This window comes from Neovison vison, chromosome 6 (assembly GCF_020171115.1).
Source record: "Neovison vison isolate M4711 chromosome 6, ASM_NN_V1, whole genome shotgun sequence".
Lineage (NCBI taxonomy): Eukaryota > Metazoa > Chordata > Mammalia > Carnivora > Mustelidae > Neogale > Neogale vison.
In genome coordinates, this window is record NC_058096.1 from 75548276 (window position 1) to 75572937 (window position 24662).

The 24662-nt window shown below is 43.2% G+C and overlaps 1 protein-coding gene across 1 annotated transcript in view; it reads right to left on the bottom strand.

The window, feature by feature from the left end:
• WWTR1 (WW domain containing transcription regulator 1) overlaps nucleotides 1–24662 on the bottom strand; it is a 136623-nt gene that overhangs the window by 38772 nt on the left and 73189 nt on the right. Inside the window, exon 3 of the mRNA XM_044251585.1 lies at nucleotides 14973–15109. Coding sequence (XP_044107520.1) covers nucleotides 14973–15109 — 137 coding nt within the window. The remainder of the gene's footprint in view (nucleotides 1–14972; nucleotides 15110–24662) is intronic.

Below are 24662 nucleotides of genomic sequence, written 5' to 3' on the forward strand. Positions count from 1 at the left end.
AGGGTGGCCCCCAGGGCTGAGGGGCAGGGACCAGGGCCCCTGGGGGCTCACGGCTGTGGTGAATGCTGCCACTGACCTCTGCTCCAGAGTGACAGACATCTCCTTTCAGCTTACTGCTCAGACTCCATGGGAAACCACCAGAGAATTTCACACACCGTGGTAAAGTGAAAAATTCTGAAGAAACTCAGAGATGGAGAAGTGGAGAGGGTAACCCCCTTGGCATTAGTGTCTCCGGGCTACTGTCTCTCAGCCCTGTGAGGTGCCTGGGGCCCCCTTTGAGGAAGAAAGGCCTAAGTTTTGGAGTGGGGGTAGGGGAGCTAGAAACCAAAGCAGCTCTGCTTTTTAAGACTTCCAAGAGGAGATTCTGATCCCAAGCAAAACAAAACACCTATACCTCTTGGTTTTATTTGGGATGGTGTGACAAGGGGGGTTTGTTCTTAAAAACAAATATACATAAAACCCACAGAACAGGGGCACCTGGGTGGCTCAGTGGGTTAAAGGTGCTGCCTTTGGCTCAGGTCATGATCCCAGAGTCCTGGGATTGAGCCCTGCGTCAGGCTCTCTGCTTAGCAGGGAGCCTGTTTCCTCCCTCTCTGCCTGCCTCTCTGCCTACTTACGATCTCTGTCTGTCCAATAAATAAATAAAATCTTAAAAAAACAAAAAACAAACAAAAAAACAAAACCACAAAGAACAGCAAATAAAGCTACAACTCTGGATTTCCCCAAGCCTCTCCTGAATCCAGCTGGGGATGTGGTGTACTCCTGTTCTGGCGCTCTGAGAGCATGCCATGACCCAGGGTTTAGGGAGTTATAGGAAAAACCTCTAAGACTCCTGGTGTTCACTGTTGTGAGATTTTCTGAGGACTGTCACCTAGAGCACAGTGTCTAGATCGTTAACAGGGAACTGAAGGGAGAACTCCCTGTTTGGCATCTATAAATGGAAAAATTATGTTTTCCCTCAACACCAGGTGAACCTTGACCTCATAAATGCTTTGATTTCTGTAACTGAACATGCCTTGCTCTTTGCAAAAATCCCCAAATCTCAAAGCCAAATGTTCATGCACCTCTAGCCACCACATAGGGCCTGTGGCATACATTCTTCTCTCTGGCTTTACTATTTTCTCAGCTTCTATCTCCTTTCACCACAACTTAATTATTTATATGCACCCTTTCGAATTATGTGGGTTTTTTAAAATTTTATTATTTATTTGACAGATTGAGAGAGCAAGCACAAGCAGGTGCAGTAGCAGGCAGAGGGAGAGGGAGAAGCAGGCTCCCTGATGAGCAGGGAGCCTGACATGGGGCTCAATCCCAGGACCCTGGCATCATGACCTGAACCGAAGGCAGCTGCTTAGCCAACTGAGCCACCCAGGGACCCCTTGAAATATGTGCTTTATAAGAGGCAAGAATAGAGAATAAATGAATGCAAGCATCACTGTCTCATTTCAATACTGTATCTCTGGGGGGTGCCTGGGTGGCTCAGTTGGTTAAGTGGCTGCCTTCAGCTCAGGTCATGACTCCAGGGTCCTGATGGAGACCCACATTTGATGGAGACCCACACTGAGCTCCTTGCTCAGCAAGAAGCCTGCTTTTCCCTCTGCTTGTGCTCTCTCTCTCTGTCAAATATATAAATAAAAATCTTTAAAGAAGAAACTGTATCTCTGTGTATCAAGGTATACAGACTACTGTTGGTTAATTAAATAATGTTCTGCGAAGCTTAAGTGAGCATGCTGGCAATGACATTTGCTCACCATCTCAAGGAGAAAGGCTTGTTTGACCTGATAGTCACACCTTCCAGGGACCTGGTGGAGCAAAGAAGGTCTCATCATATTGCACTGACTTTTTGGAACACATCAGGAGAGAAGCCAGTTGACACAAGCAACATTGCTCGACCCCATCTTCCACAGATACCACCTTAACCAAGGGATCAAAGCCAACATCGCCCATACTGGGACAAACTGACTTCATGTGCTTTCCTGCCAAAAATGTGTAACCTAAATCTAAACCACGAGGAAACACCAGACAAATCCAAATTAGAGACTGATCTATGAAATAACTGGCCTATACCCTTCAAAGATGTCATGATCCAAAAACACAAGGGCCCAGGAATCACTCCAGGTAAAAAGAGATTAAGTAAACAGGACAACTATATGCAGTGCATAGTACTTGACAGATCTGGGGCCAAAAACCACACTACTGCGGCAAACGAAGAAATTCTTAAACACGGGTGTGGACTAGATAATAATGTGCCAATGTTAAATTCCCTGATTTGGATACCTATACAGTGCTTATGTAAGAACATATCCTCTTAGAAAATATAATCTGAAGTATTTAGGCGTAAAAGAGCATGATGCCTCCAACTTAATCTCAAAAGGTTGGGGGGGGATTACATAAACATACAGAGAAAGTAAGATAAGCAAATGTGGCAAATCATAAACAATTAACAAAGGCAAACCTGAACAAAGGGTATATGGGAGTTCCTTGTACTAGAAACTCTTTAAGATTAATTGAAAATAGTAAGTGAGGTATTTAAAAAAAAAGACAAGAAAGAAAAACTTCCCTATACACACCCTAAACTCCCCAGAGACTGAAAATTCTGTCTGGCTGGGTCAGGAGAAACTGCCCCACGTATGGGCCATTGTACTGAAATGTTTTTATCTTTGAGGAAACCCCCAACTAAACAATGGTTTTGAAAACTGACCAGAATTTGAAGGGGAGAGAACCCCAGTTGTAGTATGTGCTAAGGATTCCAATACCTCACGCTCCCAACCTCCCCACCTCTGCCCCAGACCCCACCTGTTCTTTAGAAATAATTCTGGGTGAAGTTTGTCAGGAGGTACCGACTTCCGGTCATAAATTAGTCACAGGATTTAACAGTGACTAGAGATAGCAATATTGTAAACGTATATTTGAACACTGCTAACAGAGTTGATCTTGAATGTCCTCATCACTAGAAACAAATTTTGTAACTACGTGTGGTGATGGATGTTAACTAGATTTATTGTGCTGAGCATTTCACAGTATGTGCACATATCAAAACATTATGTTGTACAACTGAAACTAATGTGTTAATTATATAGATCTTAATTTTTTTAAAAAGGAGAAAATTTCATATTCAAAAAAAAACAAACAGCAGGTAAGACAGGGCAAGGAATTGCCCTACTGGACTCGCTGAACAGTCCTCTCAAAGAAACAGTTCTGGACAACCTCGCCTGACTACAAAACACCAGACTAGAGAATTACAAGTTTTCTTAGGGAGACTCTGTGCTCCAAGAGTTAACTGACTGTAAAGCTTGAGGCTCTTCATCCACAGGCCCTCACTTCCCAGAGTGGAGCTGAAGAAAGGCCACGTTCCACACAGGCCTTCTTGACAGAAGAAAAAACGGACAACTGCGAAGGGCAAGCTGAGTCTGGAGAAGGCACTAGCGAATGCAAACACGTGGAAGTATGTTTCAGGAAGAAATGTGTCAGGCCAAAGCCGTCTATTTTAATATGATTTGGGCCCTGGGGTTCCCTCAAATTGCAGGGGGAGCAGTTTTGTATTTAAAACTAGGGCAGGAGCGCCAGGATGGCTCAGTGGGTTAAGCGGCTGCCTTTGGCTCAGGTCACGATCTTGGCATCCTGGGAAGGAGTGCTTCTCCCTCTCCCTCTGCTGCTCCCCCTGCTCGTGCTCTTTCTCTGTCAAGTAAGTAAAATCTTAAAAAATAATAATAGTAATAATAAAACTAGGGCAGAGACAGAGGAGAAGACGATACACAAATGACTGAGCCACGCTGCAGACTGGAGAAATAACCAGAGCCAGAGCCAGAGGAATAACCCTCAGGCTCAGCATCTCAGACAGAAGCAAAAGAAAAACGACCCAAGTGGTGGAGGCGAGAAGCTCTGAAGCCTTCCCACTGGCGGCGGCCCTGAGCATTCATTTCCTTAGGCTGGGATGATCCAACCCGTCTGGGGAGAGATGAGAGTTCCATTCTAATTAGTTCAGACATTATGGTAGTTGACAGGGGTAGAAATGGAATCTTTTTCTTGATACTGAAAGTGTGAGCTTTGAAGCAGCTAAATGAAAGTCTTGTGAGCCAGGACTAAGTCACCCACATTAAAAAATATTTTTTACTCTCTTTTCTTCTAGCTCTGCCAATATGTGACTCTTGGCAAAGCTGAAAACTCACAACTCACTCTTCACTGGTGTCTGAGAAACAGCACACTGGAAAGGAAAAGGACTAAAATAATATGGAATGAAATGCATGACATGTACTGGGAAGCAAAAAAACGTCAAATGAAACTTCCATTTATGGCTTAGTCAAAAACATATGGATAGGCAAACTGAGAAACAGAGCTAGTGGGAACGTAGGTGCATGGTGAAAAATACACTTCTTATGACAACCTTAAATCATTTATTGCATACGGAAGCTGCGCCCCAAATTCCCCACCCGTGGCCCGCCCCCAGCAACACACCCAGGGAATCTGCAGACAATTACCTGTTTAGTTAGACAAAAGCAAACCATGTCAAAATTGTATTTTTTAAGGAATTCCTACACTTTAATAACAAACATTCCAAAGAAACTGGAAAAAATGAGGAAGCTAAAGGCAGCACAAAAATTCATGTGTAAGAGTATTGACGGCAACATCACTTATAATGGTAGAAAAACAGCCTCAACCTGTAGATCTCTCAATAGAAGAATTGGTTAAATAAATTATAGGATAGTCACCCCACAGAATACTGTATAGCCATTAACATGAGGTAATGGTTTATAAACAGAAATATGCCCAAGGCCATTCATAAACAAGGAGAACCTAGGCTATACCAATCAGAATTATAAAGACTAAAAAGCCTGATAATAGACATCATTGGTCAAAGTAGGAGGAAAAGAGCATTTTGATACACTGTTGGTAGGGATGTAAAATGGTGTAACCTTTTTGGAGGGAAGAAGAAGAGCTATTAAAACTTCAAATGCACTTAATTTTTAGGAAGTTCAGGAAGTCCACCTCTGCAAAATTATCTTATACATAAACAGCACAAGGCACAAGGATACATAACAGGAATGCACACTATAGCATTGCTTAGTAACAGTGAACCATCAGAAAAGAATCTAAAAGATCCAGAATAAGGGACTGTTTAAATAAATCTGGTACATCAGTAGAGCAGAATATTACAAAATCCTGGTAAAGAATGAATATATCTCTAAGAACGAATTTAGAAAGTTCTCTAGCATATGTTAAGTTTAAAAAAGACATATACACCCAAGCTTACATATGTACATAGAATATTTCTAGAATACTCAGGAAGCTGGTAGCAGTGTTTTCGAGGAAGAGGAGAGAAGGGCTGGGGGTCCCGGTGTGAGAGAGACTGACTTCTCATGAATATTCTTTGAACTGTTTGAATTTTTTTGCCATGTATGTGTTACTATTCCAATAAAAACAGCTAATCTTTTATGATTAAGTGAATTGGAGAGATGCTCATGATATGTTAAAGGGAAAAACAAAAAAAGAATACAGAAGGTTTTCCAGCTTTTCTTGTCCACATTTATATTGAAAAAAGACAAATATGAGAAAACATTGCTGTGATTTTGAATGCTCAGATTACAGTGTTTTTCAGCTGTTCTATAATGACCAAATAGTAATTATATAATATGGGGGGGGGACATTCTTGAATCTTGTTGCCTCAAGTATGTTTAGGATCTTATCTTTTCCTGTCCTTTTTTTTTTTTAAACCAAGGAGAGGGGGTGATCTTCCTCTCTTCGGCACTTAATGAGAAAAGACCATGAAAGCTTTTGTTTTCTTGGCTTCTCTTTCAGTATTATTTTGCTGACTTCACCACGGAGAATTATCCAGAGTCAAGCATGGTAGAACAGCTGTCCCTGACCACCAGCAACTGCAGAACACCCAGGGAATAAATTTAGACTTTCAGAAAGGAAGAAGAAATCAATCTTCCAGTTGATATGGGGTGGGGGAGGTGATGATCACACACGGGCAGGGACATCACCAGGCGCCCCAAAGGGGAGATCAAAGAAGAGTGTCCAAATGTCACTCAGCACTTATTAATTTGGAACAAGTGGCCAAAGGACAAACCATCCCAGAATCCCTTCACCTCAAACTAACTGGGCAAATTCCCTAGGACAAGGAAGTTCCTGAGGGCAAACTCCTGGAAGCTGGCCAGCAGATACTACTGAAACTGTCAAAATTATTTTTAAAACTCTCAACAAGAGTGCCCAGCTTGGAGAAGAAATCAGAATCCATTAAAACTAGTAAGTAAATAAGGGAGGTAGTACCCACGAGGAAGGGACTTAAGGAAAGCCTGACCTGGCCTTTACGTCCTTCCTAAGAGGCTGTGCTCTTCTTTGGGGCATGGCGTGCCTCTCTGGAATTTTTCCGAGGCCTGATGCTCTGGTCAACCCTGAGCAAGCGAAATTCAAGGTGAGCCAACACACTTACCATATGAATGCAGACAATACAGTTCAATAACCCGGATGCCCAAACAGCAATGTTTTCCCTCGTTTTTGAAGTTTACATGGTACAGCTGGGGGGGTCAAAACTCTCTGTAAAGTGGCTTCAGAGATCACATACCCAATGCTCATGTGTGCATTAATATCAGCAAGTGCCAAAAAGACAAATGTCAATGTAGAATCAATGTCTACTTTGGACAAAGAACCCAGTCAAAAAGTTGGTGAGCAAATTCGGACTTCTTTTCAGGTAACTCCACTTAAAGAATGGATAACCCAAGTGGGTTTCTGCCATTAATTATTATGACGGCATTCTCCAATCACTATGCTAAAACACAGAACTCTGCTGTAGCACCGACACCTGGCTGAAGACCAGAGTCATCTGGGTGCTTGGAAACAGCACTCCTTCTAAGACCCCAACCTATACCATCTGAAACAGAATTTCCCAGAGGTGGGGCCCAGGCATTATTCCAGCAGCAGCCCAAGACTTCTTCAAGGAGCCGGTGACTGGATCCTTAACATGCATGTTTACCAAATGATCCAAAGGATCTTAACAGCTCTAGACCTGGATCCCCACTGGAGAAACACTGATCTTAGAGACCAGGGAATAACCTGCATGCCACTGGCAGACTCATTCCACTGAAGAAGCTTGAAGATTCATGGTTTTGTTTGGACCGCACACAGGGCCTGGACCCTTCTTCCCAACACACCCATCCTCCTCTCCTGCTATGAAAAGCTCAAGACATCAACTCGTTCTCCATTTTTTCCCCTTTAGGCTACTGTAAAAGTAATATAACCACATTACAGAAAAAACAAAGGGAATCACCCCCCATCAACAAGGCTTACCATGACCACCAGTAACACTGAAAAATACGTTAACTGACTGACTTAATACGTTAACTCTACGAAGTGGTACACCTGTGATGTATAATGCACGTGGCTAGGGGCTAGAAATACACAGATGGAAAGCAAATCTGTGGGAAAGGACACTCTAGACAGTCTGTTCTTAAGAACAAAATTACAGTCCTAGCATAAACAATTTTTTCTGCTTTGTAAAATTAGACTGAAATAATAAACAGTTTTCCATGCACCACATAGTCCTTATACTATCATTTTAATGGTTAAAAATATATTTTTGTTGTACTGAAGACATTTACTTGGGGGGGAGCAATATTATAAATAACCCATGTTTGTGTACACATTTTCCAAAGTGTTCATCTAGCATACTACATCTAGAATTTGATCTTGGAGAATATTTTCTTATGAAAATTGTGGCACCAAAATTTTTTTAAGGCTCTTGAGGCTTCCTATCATAGAGGAAGTTTTCTACCTAAAATTTCTAAATTTCACAATAAAATTGGCAACTATTTACCACCTAATCTTATTTCATCCAGACAAACTAATACAGCTTGCCACCAAACAATGTGCGTTTTAACTGAATGGGTTCACTTACATGCTGATTTACAGCATATAGTACTGTAAATGTATTTTCTTTTGTGATTTTCTTAACACTTTTCCCTCTCTAGCTTACTTTATTGTAAGAATATAGTATATGATACATATACAGAATGTGCATTAGTTGACTGTTCCATATTAATAATAAGACTACCAGTCAATAGTAGGTTATTAGTAGTGAAGTTTGGAGGGAATCAAAGTTATATGCAGATTTTGAAAGGGGTCTGCTCTGCAATGCTCCCCACCCCCGTGCTGTTCATGTTCAAGGTCAACTGAACTGATCTACACATTAAGATAAATGGAATGTACACATGGAAACCCAAAGTTCCTTTCTTTTTATACTATTACACCTCACTTTATCGTATGAAAGGAGCTGAAACAGTTGATTTTATCATGTTTTTAGACCCCACTCATGCATCTTTAAAAACCTTACAAGGAAAAAAAAAAAAAAAAACCAGCTGTAATTAATCTCTCTTTGGAAACTCCAAAGAACAGTCTTCAAAAATGTTATTAAATAGAGTGAATTTTGACAACTGATGGCTTCCTGCAAATCTAAGATGAAAAAAATAGTTTCTACCGTATTTAGAAAATTGTTTCTTCTGTTTCTAATCAAGGGGGAGGTGAAGCCTCTTTAACCAGAACCCCTTCCTTCTTCCTCATGCCCACAGTCTTCCTCCCCTGCCATATACACCCATGTTCTATCACCACGTTCCTACCAACGCCCTATCACTCTACGCTCTCCTGTAAAGTATCAAGCTTTTTCAGTTTGTCTTTGGGTTTGTGTGTGTGTGCTTATGCCTATCAGGCTAACTGATGCTGCAGAACCACAAAGTTCAAAAAGTAGAGAGAGTATCAGAGCTGGAAAAATCACTGTAGCTAGATGTGTCTGCCACAGACGTACCACATAAATCTGATACACTGGAAAAAGAAAAAAAGTAGCCTACACATAAATCTGACTTTTAGCAAACCTTAGGATACCTTTCTATGTGCTTTAGCAACACTGGGCTGCAGTGTCCCTTAGCTATTTTATTTGCGTCTGATAAAAAGTTTTTCAGTGCCTTTGTGCACTTCCTAGAGGAAAGAATAAGCCAATTTACCAAACGAAGCACAGACAAGATTTTCCGTCTTGTCTTGAAAAGCATGCCCTGCAAAAAAAAAGGAAAAAACACACACACGTGTTTATAATTTGAAGTATGGGCCAAGGCAGACCTGGAGGACTTAGACTCTGGCCTGGTGGACGGCACATTTTCAAAGGGGAAAGCATGTGTGTGTGTGTGTTTGTATGTGTGTGTGTGGTATTTTAAAAATTCCTATAGCATTAAAAATACTCCCTGGCTGCACTTTACCAAAAGTTTCTGAACCGGCTCGGGCTGGCAGTCTGGTGAAGCTGTTATACAGTCTTTATTTTTCCTGTTCTGTCTGGGAGGATACTGGCACCCCAGGTTGGAGCCTCATTCCAAAAAGAGGTCTGTTAATGTGTGACAGGAGCCCAGCACACCACGGTTTCTGATCATGAGGATTATCACCAAAAGGGCAAAACTGCATGTCACTTTCTCTGGGCAATAACATTTTAAAACGTGGAGCTATTTTAAGTCACTATGTGATTTTGGTATGCACGTGCCGAGAAATGGGAAAACCTTGCCCATCACACTTGTCCAGACAGCAATGTTCTTCACGTGCAGCTTGAGTGTGCCTGCTTGTCACAAACCCCCTGTTAATGATCTGATGGAGAAAGAGCCGGGTCGCGAGAACGTGCCTCTTCCGTCTTCTCACGACTGCTCTCTGGGGTCCATCAACTGATCCTTGCAACGCATAAATGAAAGTGCCCAAATGAATCAGGCTATGGGCACCATGGCTGGGTTTTCCCGAGGGAGGAACAGGCCAGCTTTCTAAGAGTGCACACCGCAAGCTCTTCCTCCCACATACACAGCGGCCAGAACAGTGAGGGAAAATGAGGCTACCAGCTAACAAGAACAGTTACAACATCATACTTCTCTGGGGGCTTCCTCTATGTCAAGTACTCAAGACAACGTTTAGGAGACAGGCATCAGAGTGGCCACATATGTTTGCTGTCATCACCACCACTTTACAAGAAAGGACAACAAGACTTAGAGAGGCTCATCACAAACGGGTCAAGTAAATGTCTAACCCAAGAGAAACTCAGCTCTGACCCCAAGTTCTTCCCATGAACCACCAGTCAGAAAAGTTCCCTGCTTCTACCCTACCCCTTTCACCACGCTAACACCCTAACAGTCTAACTATTTCCTTAGCCGGCCCCCGTTTCCCCCAAGCCCTCCACCCTATATATTAGACCCTATAAATGTAGAGTTCTTTTTTTCTCCGTTTGTTTCATTGCCCCCCTTCAAAAAAATCCAGTGGGTATTAATAATGATTAATGAGACCAACAACCCACTTAAACAATACAAGGTCCTATGTGGTTCGTGTTAGGAAAAAAAGTCAACTTTCAGATGTACAGATATTTTCCCCCTTCACTGTTACAGAAGAGCAAGGATTCTAAGAAAGTTGTCAGCCCCAAGCAATACAGCTTCCACCCTGGGGCACCTGGGTGGCTAGGTTGGCTGGGTGTCTGCCTTTGGCTCAGGTCACGATCTCAGGGTCCTGGGACTGAGCCCTTCACTGGGTTCCCTGCTCCACGGGAAGTCTGCTTCTCCCTCTCCCCTCTGCTTGTGTTGTCTCTCTCTCCCTCTCTTTTAAATAAAATCTTTATTTTTAAAAAAATGGCTTCCACCCAGAGATCATCTATTCTCTTACTCTCTGAAATTCTCCAAGATCCTCCTTTCTTCTTCCATTTACTGGGCACCTCTGGCGACTGAGACACAAAAGTCACCCATCTGCTCCGACAGAATCAAGTAGGATAAAACCTGACAGAAAACCTGATTTGGCAAATACAAAAACACAAATTTCATAGACCAAGCCAGAGATGGTTCTCTGAAATAAAAAGAATTTTTTAAAGATTTCAGTTATTTATTTGACAGAGAGAGATACAGCGAGAGTAGGAACACAAGCAGAGGAACTGGGAGAGGGAGAGCCGTCTTCCTGCCAAGCAGGGAGCCCGATTCAGGGCTTGATTCCAGAACCTGGGATCAAGATCCAAGTCGAAGGCAGACCCTTAATGACTGAGCAGCTCAGGGGCCCCAAGAGGGTTCCTTTTTCTCCATATCCTCACCAACACTTGTTATTTCTTGTTTTTTGATACTGGACATTCTGACTGGTGTAAGGTAATATCTCACTGTGGTGTTTTGTTTTGTTTTGTTTTGTTTGATTTGCATTTCCCTGGTGATCAATGATGTTGAGTTTCTTTTTTTAAAAATATTTTACTTATTTATTTGACAGAGGGAGAGAGAGATCACAGTAGGCAGAGAGGCAGGCAGAAAGTGGGGAGGAAACAGGCTCCCTACTGAGCAGAGAGCCCTATGCAGAGCTGGATCCCAGGACCCTTAGACTATGGCCTGAGCCAAAGGCAGAGGCTTAACCCACTGAGCCACCCAGGTACCGGTACCTGAAATAAATTTTTTTTTATTTCTTTTTTCCATTTTTCCTTTGCAGAGTCTATTTCATTTTACTTAGGCATTTAAAAAATTAGTGAGTTTAGATACACAACAAATCTGCCATCCTACACAGATGGCTTTTCACTGGATACTGATGCCGCCTGGTGACAGTTTACTCCATTTTTACAAGTCACTCACTTCAGGACACCTTTAAGTGATAGGTCTCTGCCAATCAAAATATGATGTGACTTGCAAGCTACATTTCAGGAACAGATACACTGAAAAAATAAGGTATTCCCTGATAAGCTTCCTAGGGGCGGCGGTAGGGGGGATGGAGGGGGCATGCACGGAAATATTTCCACCAGAGGGCGCTATACTCACTGAAAGTAATAAATACGTGTTCCTAATTTAAAGTATTTTGCGCTTTAACCCGCCCAAAATAAATCTTTATTTTATTTTATTTTATTTATTTATTTGCCAGACAGGGATCACAAGTAGGCAGAGAGGCAGGCAGAGAGAGAGGAAGAGAAGCAGGCTCCCGGCTGAGCAGTGAGCCCCATGCGGGGCTGGGTCCCAAGACCCCATGGTCATGACCTGAGCCAAAGGCAGAGGTTTTAACCCATTGAGCCACCCAGGCACCCCAATAAATCTTTTTATTGAGAGCTTTTATGATAAACAATGACATTATCTTCAAACCTAACACTGAATAAAATATAAAATAAAACTTTTCTTTCCAGAAGGAATAATATTAACAATAAGAATAAAACAATTACAGCTTGTTATGTGCCAGGCATCACATCTATGCACTTTACATATATAAACTCATAATAATCCTCATACTATAATAATAATCTTCATTTTATAAACAGGGAAACTAGGGCAAAATTAAGTAACAAGTCATCAAGCTAGTAATGGGCAAAGCCAGGTTCCAAATTTTCACAGTCTGATTCCCAAATCCATGAACCTAACCTCCAGTAAAACATAGAATCCAAAAAAAAGAGATTTATTTCTGAATGAATTTAGCAATATCACAAATTATATAACAGCTCTATAAAATATACAATTAGCTTATTAAAGATACTAATTTTATCACCCTATATTATAATATTACATATATAATAATAATATTATTAACTGTATTTTGATATTTTCATCTGTACATAAATACCTCCCTGTGAAGGAGACATACCACTTGGTTCACTTAGGGGTTAGTTATGTTCTATTGAAAAAACCAGAATTCAGATTTAAGAAGTAGAGGATCTGCTCTTTCTAGTTTCAAAAATCGGTAATAAAGAGTATAAACTACAGGGAGGGCTGCAGCCTGACATAACATATTCTGAATAAATCACTTACTATTAGGAACACATTCCAAGTCTTCAGTCTTTGGCGCTTACTTGGCATTCTAGTTCCCTGTCTATCCTCAGGACACATCTGTGATTCGCTATAGGCTAGTAACACTTTTCATAATGCACAAATACTCAAACAGTGTTAGGAAAATACCCAGAATGTGTCTTGAGAAATTGGCTGCTTCGATTTATCAGAAAGCTGGAAAGTAAGGTACTGTAACTCAGCAAGAGGTAAATATGGTTCCAACATTCAGATTCCAGTTTCTTTAGATACACTCTACCAACAATGGTGCTTCTGCAGGGAGGAGGGCGCCCAAGCACACGCCAACTCATGTGTGCCTTCAGTGTTAAGTTTCAAACATTCAAACTCCTTCTAATTTAATTAATCCACTTGGTACTTGTTGCACAACTTTTCAAAAATGAAGGCAAATACATAAACAACGTAAACAAGGATATTCATAGCAGTATTGTCTATAGAAGCACTAGCAACACTAGTAACAACCTAAGTACCCATCAGATGGGGGCTGCCAGTTAAATACATTCACTGTGGCATATCGCTATGTTGGGAAGATTAGGAAATCTTTCACAAGAGTAAGGCAGCTCTCTGTGTACAGATACCAAAGCAGAAGAGGCAAGGTGCAGAACAATAGGTCAAGGATACTAGAATTCATGTAACGAAAACACATCCCCCTGACCAGAATCACTAGAGGACTCCCGGAATGGGGGATCTGAGAAAAGCTTATTTTTGAATGCTTTGAAAAAATGTTTGCATTTTTTTAACTGAGTCCACGAAAGACATTTTTTTTCCAACTATAATGGATTATAAAATGAAAGTTAATACTTTAATAATCAGTCTTTAGAATTTTTAATGAAAATTAAATGGCTAAAAGAAACCTTGAAACCCGTCTAATGCTACCTAATTTGAGGTTCCTTTAGTACGCCTGCAACTGCTTTCTATTTGAGCTCTTATGTATTTGGGACAAATGAGTCATGGGAAGTTTCAGTTTACCACTGCTGGTAAAAGAATTGGTACCATTTTCCTTGATCTGCCTGTTAGATACGAGATACAACAGAAGTTATTCCAAGTCCTTTGCTTCTGGATATATTTTACATCTGCAAGCTTTAAAATGGTAGATCCAGACTTCCTGGAAGAACAGACAATATATTTACTTGAAGCAGACTCAGGTTTACTTGAGTTCATACTCACTTTGGCTAAGTCACAGAGTGAGGGAAGGTGTCTGGGAATAATGGTTCCATTTTTATCCTGTTCATTCCTGAAAAATCCAACAGGAGATTCTTTTCACTCTAAAATTAACTATTCTGTGTATGAAGCAGTATCTGGATATCTGATCTTAAATAGAAATGTTATCTTAAAATGGCACCGCCTTTTATAAAACCATAAAAGTACCCTTTATTCTTAGCCTCTGGGGGTGCGGGGGAATGACTACAATAAAAGCTGATTAGTTATGCCGCTGCAGCGTACTAGTTCATATAGGACCATCTCTAGTGGGCAGAATTTTAGTTCTTTAGTAAAAGCCATTAGCAGAAGATAGTCTTTCCTCACTTCTAAAATCAGTTAAACATTCTAAATGAGGCGAAGAGTAAGCTGCAGTGTCCTGGGGCAGCTATCTCAAGAAGCCCCCTGCAGATTAGGGAAAGGCTGAATGCCTTCGAAACCATACCAGCCTCAGTTCAAACTCCAAACTCCACTATCCACAAGCTGTACGACCTTGGGAAAGCGTCCCCATTCACAAAATGGGAATGCCATCACTTCTTGTCCGGGGGGTTGTGAGCTGAATGAGATGAGGCATGAAGGCACCAAGCCTGGTGTCAATCACACATTATGCAAAATAACAAGAGGAAAGAAAGGGATCTGAGATCAGAACTGCACCTGTGGTGGTCTTCAGGAACCAAATTCACAGAATGGGGATGTGTACTCGCCTTAGCCTAGATGAAGAGAGGAGGCCTAAATGATTTTTCAAAACACTCCAACTGAGGCAACTGAAGGAGATGCAGGAACCACAGTGTGAACCTAGGCAGCAAAACTGTGAACAGGTAGCAAAGACGCCAAGAAAAAAAGCAAAGATGGCAGAAGGATGACCCACCCAAAGACTACGTGGGTGCACAAGTCAACACCGAGCCAGCCGGAGCTGCTTTGAGCTCCAGAGCCTCTGGGTTCAACACTCGTTCATGCAGCTCCAAGCGGACGCTCTGGGCTTACCGAGATTCGGCTGAGACACGGCCATGGACCTCTGGGGTGCTGGGGTGGACGTGGCTGCAGAGTGGAGGTTCATAGGATTCAGGGGCTGATTCATCGTCTTCCTAGGGTCTTGCCATGTGGTGATTTTTTCTATGTGACTAAAAGAAGGAAAACAATTATCTTTTTAATTGTCAGCATGACTATCATTATCACCATCACCAATAACAGCGCAAGAGCTAAATGACGTCAGCTCTTCCTCCCTTAGGATCTGCTTACAAATGGCTGACACACTGTGTTTGTTTTCATCCAAGGTCACGCCTGTCCACATACCCTCCATGCAAGGGCTCCAGCAGGGACTCTCTGAACAGAAGCCCATGACTTGGTTGTCCCAGCCGTCCCTAGATGCAGAAACCCTCTTACAGGTTTTCTGCCTCACCAGTGTATCTCCTCTCAGCCAGGGAGTCTTCGCTCCCCAGCCTCTCAGACGCGTCGCTGCCATTCGATCACTGGTGGGATTGAATGGTGGGAACTCCTCTCCCAAAGCAGGACCATGCTCCTGACCCACCAACCCTCCCACGCTTTGTGGATCGCATAACTGACGTAAGGAGGACATCTCTGCTGGTCTCAGCCAAAGCCGGGGCTTTTGAAACCAACCTCGGGAACATGACAGGACTGAGCTGTACTGAGACCAAGGAAGGCACAGTGAGGTCCACACGGGTAATACGTAAGACCCTCAAGAAGCTTACGTTCAATGCATCAAGGTAACAACTGGGAAGCTGGAGTACAGAGCAGCAGGATGTAAGTGTAGAAAGACAGATGACGGAGAAACCCAACCGTCAAGGCATGAAGACTTCTGAGGGCAAAGACATGATTAGACTTTCGGTCATACACAACTTCCAGGATCTGTTATTGTCACTTAATCTCAGAGAAACTGGCCCAACATAAGCTTCTGTCCAGAGTTTCCATATGTCCTAAGAAAGATGGACAGAGGGGTGCCTGGGAGGCTCAGTGGGTTAAGCCTCTGCCTTTGGCTCAGGTCCTGAGTGATCTCAGGGTCCTGGGATCCAGCCCAGCATGGCGCTCCCTGCTCAGCGGGGAGCCTGTTTCCCCCTCTTCCTCTGCCTGCCTCTCTGCCTATTTGTGATCTCTCTTTTAAATAAATAAATAAACTCTTAAAAAAAAATAAGAAAGATGGACAGACCTCCGGCTTTGTCGGCCTCCTCGCAAACCACATCGTATGTCATTCCTGGTGCTTCACGTACCCCGTGACATTAACTTTTTTCTGAGATTTTATTATATTTTTCTTTAAAAGATGAACATATTCACCTAGTACAATAGCTTCGTTTTACGAGTTGCAGCAGAACTCTTTCCACAGTTATCAAAAACAAACTCTGATAGCAGAAACTGAACGTCAGCCTCTAGTTCTAAGCCTTGCAGCTAGGCTTGCCTCTCCCAAAGTAATTGTAGGCGTCAACCCCCCATGGCATCAACCCCCACGCACTACAGACCCTTCTAGATCCATATGAAAGGAGCCTGATTGTTCTTTTGGTAAAACACACCTTGATTTTGAATAACAGTGGCTCTCTTTGAATCCTTGGCGCAGTGAACCGCTATTACTACCATTAAATCTAATCCTAAATCAGGGCTATCCTCCCTCACTGGAGTTGTACTTGTCTCTTCTTTTGCATCTGTTTCCTCGTATTTGAATGCTGCCTCTGCTAAACTTCCTCAGATTTCTTTGTCCTAGACAGCAAGTTACAGGAACGGGGAGCTCATCCACCGTCGTGAGTGAAAATTTGGCTGTTTTCCCAAGAAGGCCTTTAAATGAATGTGATTAAAAGTAGAGGAAGCGTAATTAAGTTTAACTGCTGAGTCTCCATACTGTCGGAGCCCTCAGCAGTCCTTAAAACATAATCCAAAATGAACAGGGTAAAATAAAAACATTAGAACCAAGACTGTCCTAAACATAAGAGACTCTTAATCTCACAAAACAAACTGAGGGTTGGAGGGTGGGGGTTGGGTTGTGGACATTGGGGAGGGTAAGTGCTATGGCGAGTGCTGTGAAGTGTGTAAACCTGGCGATTCACAGACCTGTCCCCTGGGGATAAAAATACGTTCTATGTTAATTAAAAAATAAATAAATTTAAAAAAAATTTTAAGACTTACCTAAAATAATAAAGTAAAAAAAAGCAAAGATTTTATTTTTCTGAGAGAGAGCACGCGTACGGGGTGCACGCATGAGCACACATGAGACGGGGAAGTGTAAAAAAAAAACCAACAACCCAAGACTGTCCTGTTCAGAAAAACACAAACAGAGGGGGAAAGACCCAACTAAATAGAGGACAATCACTTACTCAAGCACAGAAAGATGAAAAAGAAGGAAACAATGGTCTTAGTTACACCTTCAGCTTAACGATTATAATTCTGCTGAAAGCTTTCATAAAATCCTTGAGTCAGCTTCTTGTCAAGTGGAAACTCATCACCAGCCTCCGGCAATTTGTCATTGTCCTTCAGAATCAGGAACCCTCATTGATGAGGATGTCAGAGTTAAGTAAACTCCCTTTAGCAAAGTAATTAAGAGCTAAGAAACCCTTTGACTAACCATTCCTTCAGGACCCACACTATGGAAACATGTTTTTCCAAGGTAGGTCTGTCCTACATACTTTCCACAATGCTACCGGAAGGAAAAGGAATCCTCTCTTTCATGAACCTTTCTCAGACCCTCTGATACCATGGATCCCGATGCTTCGTCACCAGGAGCACCAAGAGCGCAGCCGCTGGTGGGAGAAATGGGGGGAATGGGAGAGTGGGGGGAGAGAAAGTGATGCAGGTCTGCTGTGGTCTGACATGCAGCTACCGGTCAGTGGTAGGAATGACACAGGAGCCCGGATAATGCCGGTCCCCACTCTCCTCTCCCATTCCGAACCAGAAGGCTATGGCCCCTGAATCTAAAGAGAGCAGGAAGGCCCACACCCCAAGTGGTAAATGAGCCCAGCTTGCCTAAGGATATCACCACAGCTGGCCAGCCTCCATCCCCCAGAACCGAATGCTGGGGCATTCTGGGAGGACCCTCTGGCCCCATCCCAGAGAGGTCTGACCCCAATGAGGTACAACTCGGCTGTGGCTTCCAAGTCCTAGAACTCCCCCAGGACCGTGGGAGCCTCCTCAGACCAACCTTCAAAACCCCACGCCCGGCCAACACTTTGAAAGGAGTTTTGTTCCCAGCAGATTGGTTAATTAAAAGTGTCACTCATGGTATTGCCCAAAGACTAGAGTACAAGAGGGAGTCTGAAGAAAGCAGTTCTCATTGCTCAGAAACAACTCTGAGAAGAAAGCCACTGGAATTCCTAGTCTTAGCACACCCACCCGTGGACCCGACACCAGCTTTGCTCTAAACGCTCAGCTCTTAGGATGTCCAGGGTGGCTTCCGGGCCGAATGTCAAAAGCAAGGGCACTGCTCACAAGAACTTGATACATCACTGATGATGTGATCGGAAAGCTACATTCTGCTATTGTGCAAATCACTTTGCTCCCATCGCCTGTTCCCAAAGGCAGGCTAAGCCACTGGCTCTGTCGGTCACACCGCTGTCTCATCTCCACTCCCTCTCAGTTACTGACTCATTTCCTTTCTCGGATTTCTCAGTGTAACTTTACTGTCTGCCAGGACCCGCAGTGGAGCTAGCCTGCTGCTCCCGCCTCTTCCCCGATGTCACTCCCTTGCTGCCTTCAAACCAATGTCTCTGCTGTTTTTATTTTTTTTTTATTTTTTTTTTTTAAGATTTTATTTATTTATTTGACAGAGAGATCACAAGTAGGCAGAGAGGCAGGCAGAGAGAGAGAGGAGGAAGCAGGCTTCCTGCTGAGCAGAGAGCCCGATGCGGGACTCGATCCCAGGACCCTGAGATCATGACCTGAGCCGAAGGCAGCGGCTTAACCCACTGAGCCACCCAGGCGCCCCTGTCTCTGCTGTTTTTAAAAGTCTCCTTTCTCCTAAAAATTTATATATATTCAATCTCCCTACATATGTGTGTCCGAGGAATAATATGCTGTACCACTGTCATATCAGAAAATGGAACAAAAAAGGAAAAAGATATCAAACTATTGACGGTGATACATGAGAATAAGAGGGCTACTGGCATTTTTTTTTCTTATCATAACTCCCTTGTACTTCCCAGGTTTTTAACAGTGACTATGAGTTGTTTCCATAAGCAGTAAAAACAAAGACACTCAGGAAGGTACAACATGACGAAAAGGAAAACAAGGCATGGTCACACAGGTCATAGGGTACTAAAATGAGACTTTAGATAAGCTGTAGATTTGGCTTGTCAATGTCGAGGGGCAAAGAAAGAATTGGGAAAATGGTTAGGAAAATGGAAATCAATCACCTGGCCACATACTGTTTATAAGGAAAAAGAATACCAGTTCCGAAGGAAAAGAAAAACTTTTCCTGACACCAAAAAGCCTCTTTTCTGGGCTTTAAGAAAAAACAAAAAACAAACAAACAAAAACCTCATAAGGGTTTCACAGGGAGACCCCGGTGGTGCAGATAACAAGATAATGGGAGTGGTCATCTCTTTCTTTGGGGGCCTCTGTGACCACTATTTATTTCCTAGACTGCCCCATTCCACAGTCACCGAAAGAACCAACCCACTCCTCACCTCCAACACATCAGGAGTCTCTGATCAGAGAAGGATTCAGGTCTGAAAAGAGCTTCAGTTGCTTAAGAACTGCAGTTTTCGCTCAGGGGCAAGAAAAGTCAACATTTCTCTGAGATGATGTTTGGCTGAAAAACTGTTGTGTGAAATAATTTTTCCTTCTTGAACTAGTACGTTTTTCAATAGAGACACGGATTTAGAAAGCCATTTTATTTACTAGGGAAATTCTGTGTTGGAGGTTGAAACAATGTTGAAATGAGCAGAAGAGGGGGCAATCTCGTCACCCTCCTGGTCTCCCTCCACTGCGGGCCTGGTCCCTCCCATCAGCCTCCAGAGAATCATTAACTTAGCTCCTGTTGCCTCTTCTCCAGCCTCCTGCAAGACCTTCCACCTTGAGAAACACCAGGGCCTCCAGACTTCCCCTCCTCCAGTCCTTCCGGTTTTACTCCAACCTTCCACCCCTCCCCCACACTGACAATCCGCTCTCCATCCCACCTCTAGACTCCTATCCCAAGGACAGCCGGGATCCAAGGTACCCCCCCCCCCCCCCGTCCTTGGTCTCACATGCTTAACCGGTTGACTGGGCCACTCAGGTGCCCACACATACCTGAGTCTTAATGTTACCTCTGATCCTGTGTGACCTTGTTGGACAAGCCACTTCACCCATCTGGTCTCAGAACCCAGATCCATGAGCACCCACAGGAGTGAAAGGAGCTAACAAACGTGAGAGTTCCTTGTTGCAAGGGTAAAATAGGTCTGTTCAGGGGAAGTAATGACAGCCGAAGTCACCTACAGGTTTCACGACCAGTTCGCAGGGCCTCCCAGGCTCACCTCCCCAGCCATGAGTTTAAGGAAGGTGGCCTCGCCAAGCCCCAGGCTGAAAACGTGGGTTCAAGGTTACTCAACAGCATGCACTGTTCACCTACTGTGTACAATGCACTAGGCAGGTATAAAAATAAAGGGCATTCTGTAAATATAAAACCCTAACAGCAGAACTATCAAAGGCGAAGATAAAATCTTAACCTATAAAAATAGAACCCACCTGCTTCATACAGTCCAAGAAAAAGCCTGGCATTTTGGGATGAATTTATCCTCCAGCCTATGACCACAACCTATTACACTAACTTTATGGAAGGAAGCCACACAACAAAGACTTTCTGAAATAGAGAAGGTCTATGTAATACATTTTGTATTGCTGGAAGCATACGAAGATACAAAAATAGAAATGATTCTGAGTGCTTGATTTTGAAAGAATTTAGAGTTCTTAGCAACATAAGCTGCTTGCCTATTTCTATGGGCAAAGATTTCATCTCTCAATGTAAGTGTTTTGCCTTTTTACTCCCCCTCCGCCCCACCCTCACTGCTTTAATATATTCAAGTTTCACATTACTGTCAGCCATTACTCAGGGCTCCCTGCCAGCAACAGAGCTGTTAGGACAGAGCTTAGAAGTAGCCTCCAACCTGCCTCTTCTTTTCCACCACAGTTAAAGAGAACCACACCAATGAGATGGGAATTTAAAGGCAGCCTGAGGTTGTAAAACCAAGGTCAACTGATTCAAAACTCAATTCACATTCAGCACCACTTGGTGCTAGTCCCCTGACCATCCCAGGCTCTCTTCAAGTTCTCCCTTCACTCTCTCTTTGTTGGGGGCGGGGGGGGTTGCTAATATTAAATGGAACATAAGCTCTTTCAATGACAGAAATGATCCTATGGGGCACAGCCAAGTGTTCTGTACATAGTAAGCATTTGCAAAACAATACCCATGCAACCCTCATAATACTCACAGACCAATTTAGAGCATATGTAAACTATCTTCCTTTGCTTCTTTAATTTTTTAATTTTTTTAAGATTTTTATTCACTTGGGGTGCCTGGGTGGCTCAGTGGGTTAAGCCTCTGCCTTCAGCTCAGGTCATGATCCTGGGGTCCTGGGATGGAGCCCCACATCAGGATCTCTGCTTGGCAGGGAGCCTGCTTCCTCCTCTCTCTGTCTGCCTCTCTGCCTACTTGTGACCTCTGTCTGTCAAATAAATAAATAAAATCTTTTTTAAAAAAAGATTTTTATTTATTTGACAGAGAGAGAGAGCACAGAAGCAGGGGAAGCAGTAGGGAGGCAGAGGGAGATGTCTCACAGGAAACCCCCACAGAGAACTCCATTCCAAGACCGGGGATCCTGACCTGAGGCAAAGGCAGACACTTAACCAAGAAATTAAGATGGTTTTTGATTTATGGGACCCATTCACCACCCTCTTAATCACATCACCCTTTATCACAAATGTACATAATAGCTAAAGATTATTTGCTTAGAAAGTGCTAAATCAACTTTGCAACTTGCTTGTTGTGAACCAGTTCAATTAAAACCATCAATGTTAAAAATGGAAATTGAAACAGATTTGCCTGAGGCTGATAATTTCCCAGCGAGGGCTTGCCAAGTTAAGTTTGACCCATTGTCAGCAGGCAACAAATGCTATGCCAATACTTAATCCCATACCAGATGGCAAGAAGACTTGTCCGAGAATCACGTTGAAGTCCCGAAATGTTCCCCAGTGAGATTTAAAATACAAAGAAGCAAAACACTGGTTTACTTTCTTATGTTCCGGGAATAAATGCTGCCTGTGTTTCAATTACATTAAACACGCTGGCAGTGTGTTCTTATTCAAATTTCAGGGCCTAGGAAATGACACATCGTATCTTACTCATATCTTGCATTTCTTTGAGTGGTGTCTTTTGTTTTGTTTTGTTTTTTTGCCAGTGGTACTCAGCTATTCCGACTGACACCAGAGGTGGGTCTTAACCACAAGAACAAAGACAGCTGGCATGCACACACTTATTAATTCTCCCAGACCCAGATGTACACTCTCTCCAAGTTACTTCCTCTGCTCTCACCTAAAACCAGAACCTAGTGGAAACTGATCACTTGTGAGCCCCTGAGCCCTATTGGGGGGGGGGGGGACTCATAGCAAGGAGAGCTACCATCACTGTGATAGCTCGCAGCCCACTTCTAAACTGGCAACCTAATCTGATTCGTAGCCATCTATTAAGCTGTTCCCCTCCGCTTCACCCTATCAGTCCAGTTGGGTAACCGGGAGTCGGCTTTTGAACTACAATACACTGATAATTGGAATTCAAGTGCTGGCATGTCACCTGGCTGAACTGTTTTAGTTTATTTCCAAAGCCATCAACTCCTTATTGTCACCCTAATTGAAGATTCTTTGCCACAAAGCAACTTGCACACCACTATGTTATAATTCTTTTTCTGTTCTGCCCAAATCCTGAACAGTACTATCTCTTGCTGATCCAATGCATTAGAATAAAAGATAGGAAGAGGTTAAAAAAAAAAAAAAAAAGTTAGGCTGCAAAGGTACATCACTAACACCTCCATTAGCGAAGCATTTGTATCATTCACAGATTAAATCCCAAAGCCATAAAAAACGGTCTCAAGCCACCCAATAAAGGTGACTGTTCCCATAATGGAAGCGTGCCTCCTAGACAGCTCATCCTTCTTCGAAACCACAAGGAATTTATAGCTGAAAGGTTCTGCTCTGATTTTCACTTAGGCAGCTCACAGGAATAAGTCCTATATAAATAGGGGATTTTTTTAGGATCCTCTAATAAAAGATGATACAAGACCAGAAGCATGATTTTGGTGCATGTTTCCGGTCTCTACCATTCACTTGCCAATTCACAAACATTTCAGAGTCCTCTGGAATTCTGAATGAATGGCAGGGATTGTATTTTTAACTATGAGGTTCTAATCCTCAACTTCCATTGCAGCCGCGCCAGGAAGCCTCCCCTCGTTTAAATTAGCAGCGGTAGTGGCCACGCCAGTGTGGAAGATCCACTCGCACTTCCGCTGCAGCCAGCTGTGGCGATCTATCGACTCAGAAATCCTTTCCACTGAACAGGGCCACCTTTTCTGCAGACTCACTCCCAGACCCCCTCCGTCAGGGCAGAAGCTGAGTCAAGGAGAGGAGCCGTCCGCCCCACTTGACGCGGTCACATCCACGGGTCCTCCAGAGCACTGCTGCTGGGGTGGGGAGGAAGGCAGCAGGATGAATGTGCCCCTCCTGGAGAAAAGCATTTGGGAAGCTAGTGACTCAGCAACAGAGCCCCCAGGTGTGACTCAGCCCCTCACCTCAGAGGGTGAGGCGCCTCATTGTGTTAGAGGCACCCGGACATCGCCCAACACAGGCAAACCTGCCTTCACCTCTGCAAACCGAACCAAACTCTTACTTAACCTTATTTTTCCTATTCCCTAAAAGAGCAAGAAGAAAAAGAGAAGGACTAGGTTTCTGTTTGCTTGTCTGCCATAGGCCAAGAGCCCTATTAAAGAAGTCTGGCTGTTCCGTGATTTTATTATCAACACTTAGCATTTTTTCCTCTTCTCAAGTCAGGATCAACAGTGCTAGTAAAAGATTCATAAATCATGCTAAATTTCTCCTATGGAAACCGAACAACAATGGAAGAGTGTATACCACTACTTTTTATTATTTCCAGATATCTAGTCTCTCTTCCTACTTTCCCCTTTTTTCCCATGCGGTGGGAAGGAGAAGAGGAGAAAAGATGAGGTTCTTTATGAATGGTGACTTCTAGAATCATCAAGAGGCATTTCTTCATTTGACAAGCGTTTACCAAGGAACCCTATCTTCCACGGGGACTCAGTTCCCAGAATCGGTTTTGGGAAATGTGGGGTGTGGTGAAAGGAACACCCGAAAATCCTTTAAATGGCCCATAAGTGTGTGGTCTCCTAGGCTTTATGTATGTTACAGGCCCATAAGTGTGTGGTCCCCTAGGCTTTATGTATGTTACACTGTCTTTCAGTGTTCGAAACAGCCACTTCCCTCCAGGGTTAAGACATGGTACTGTTTCTACAGCCAAGCTCCAGGTGAGACAATCCTGTCCCCAAATCCTTACGCTGGGATTCCTAAGCATGTAGTGTTGAATTTGTGCCACTTAAACAGGCATGAAGTCCTAAATGCCTTGTGGTCTTCCGAGCCAACATGGACCTATCAGCAGACGATCCAGTGTGGGCCACAGGAGCTGGCAATCAAACGGCA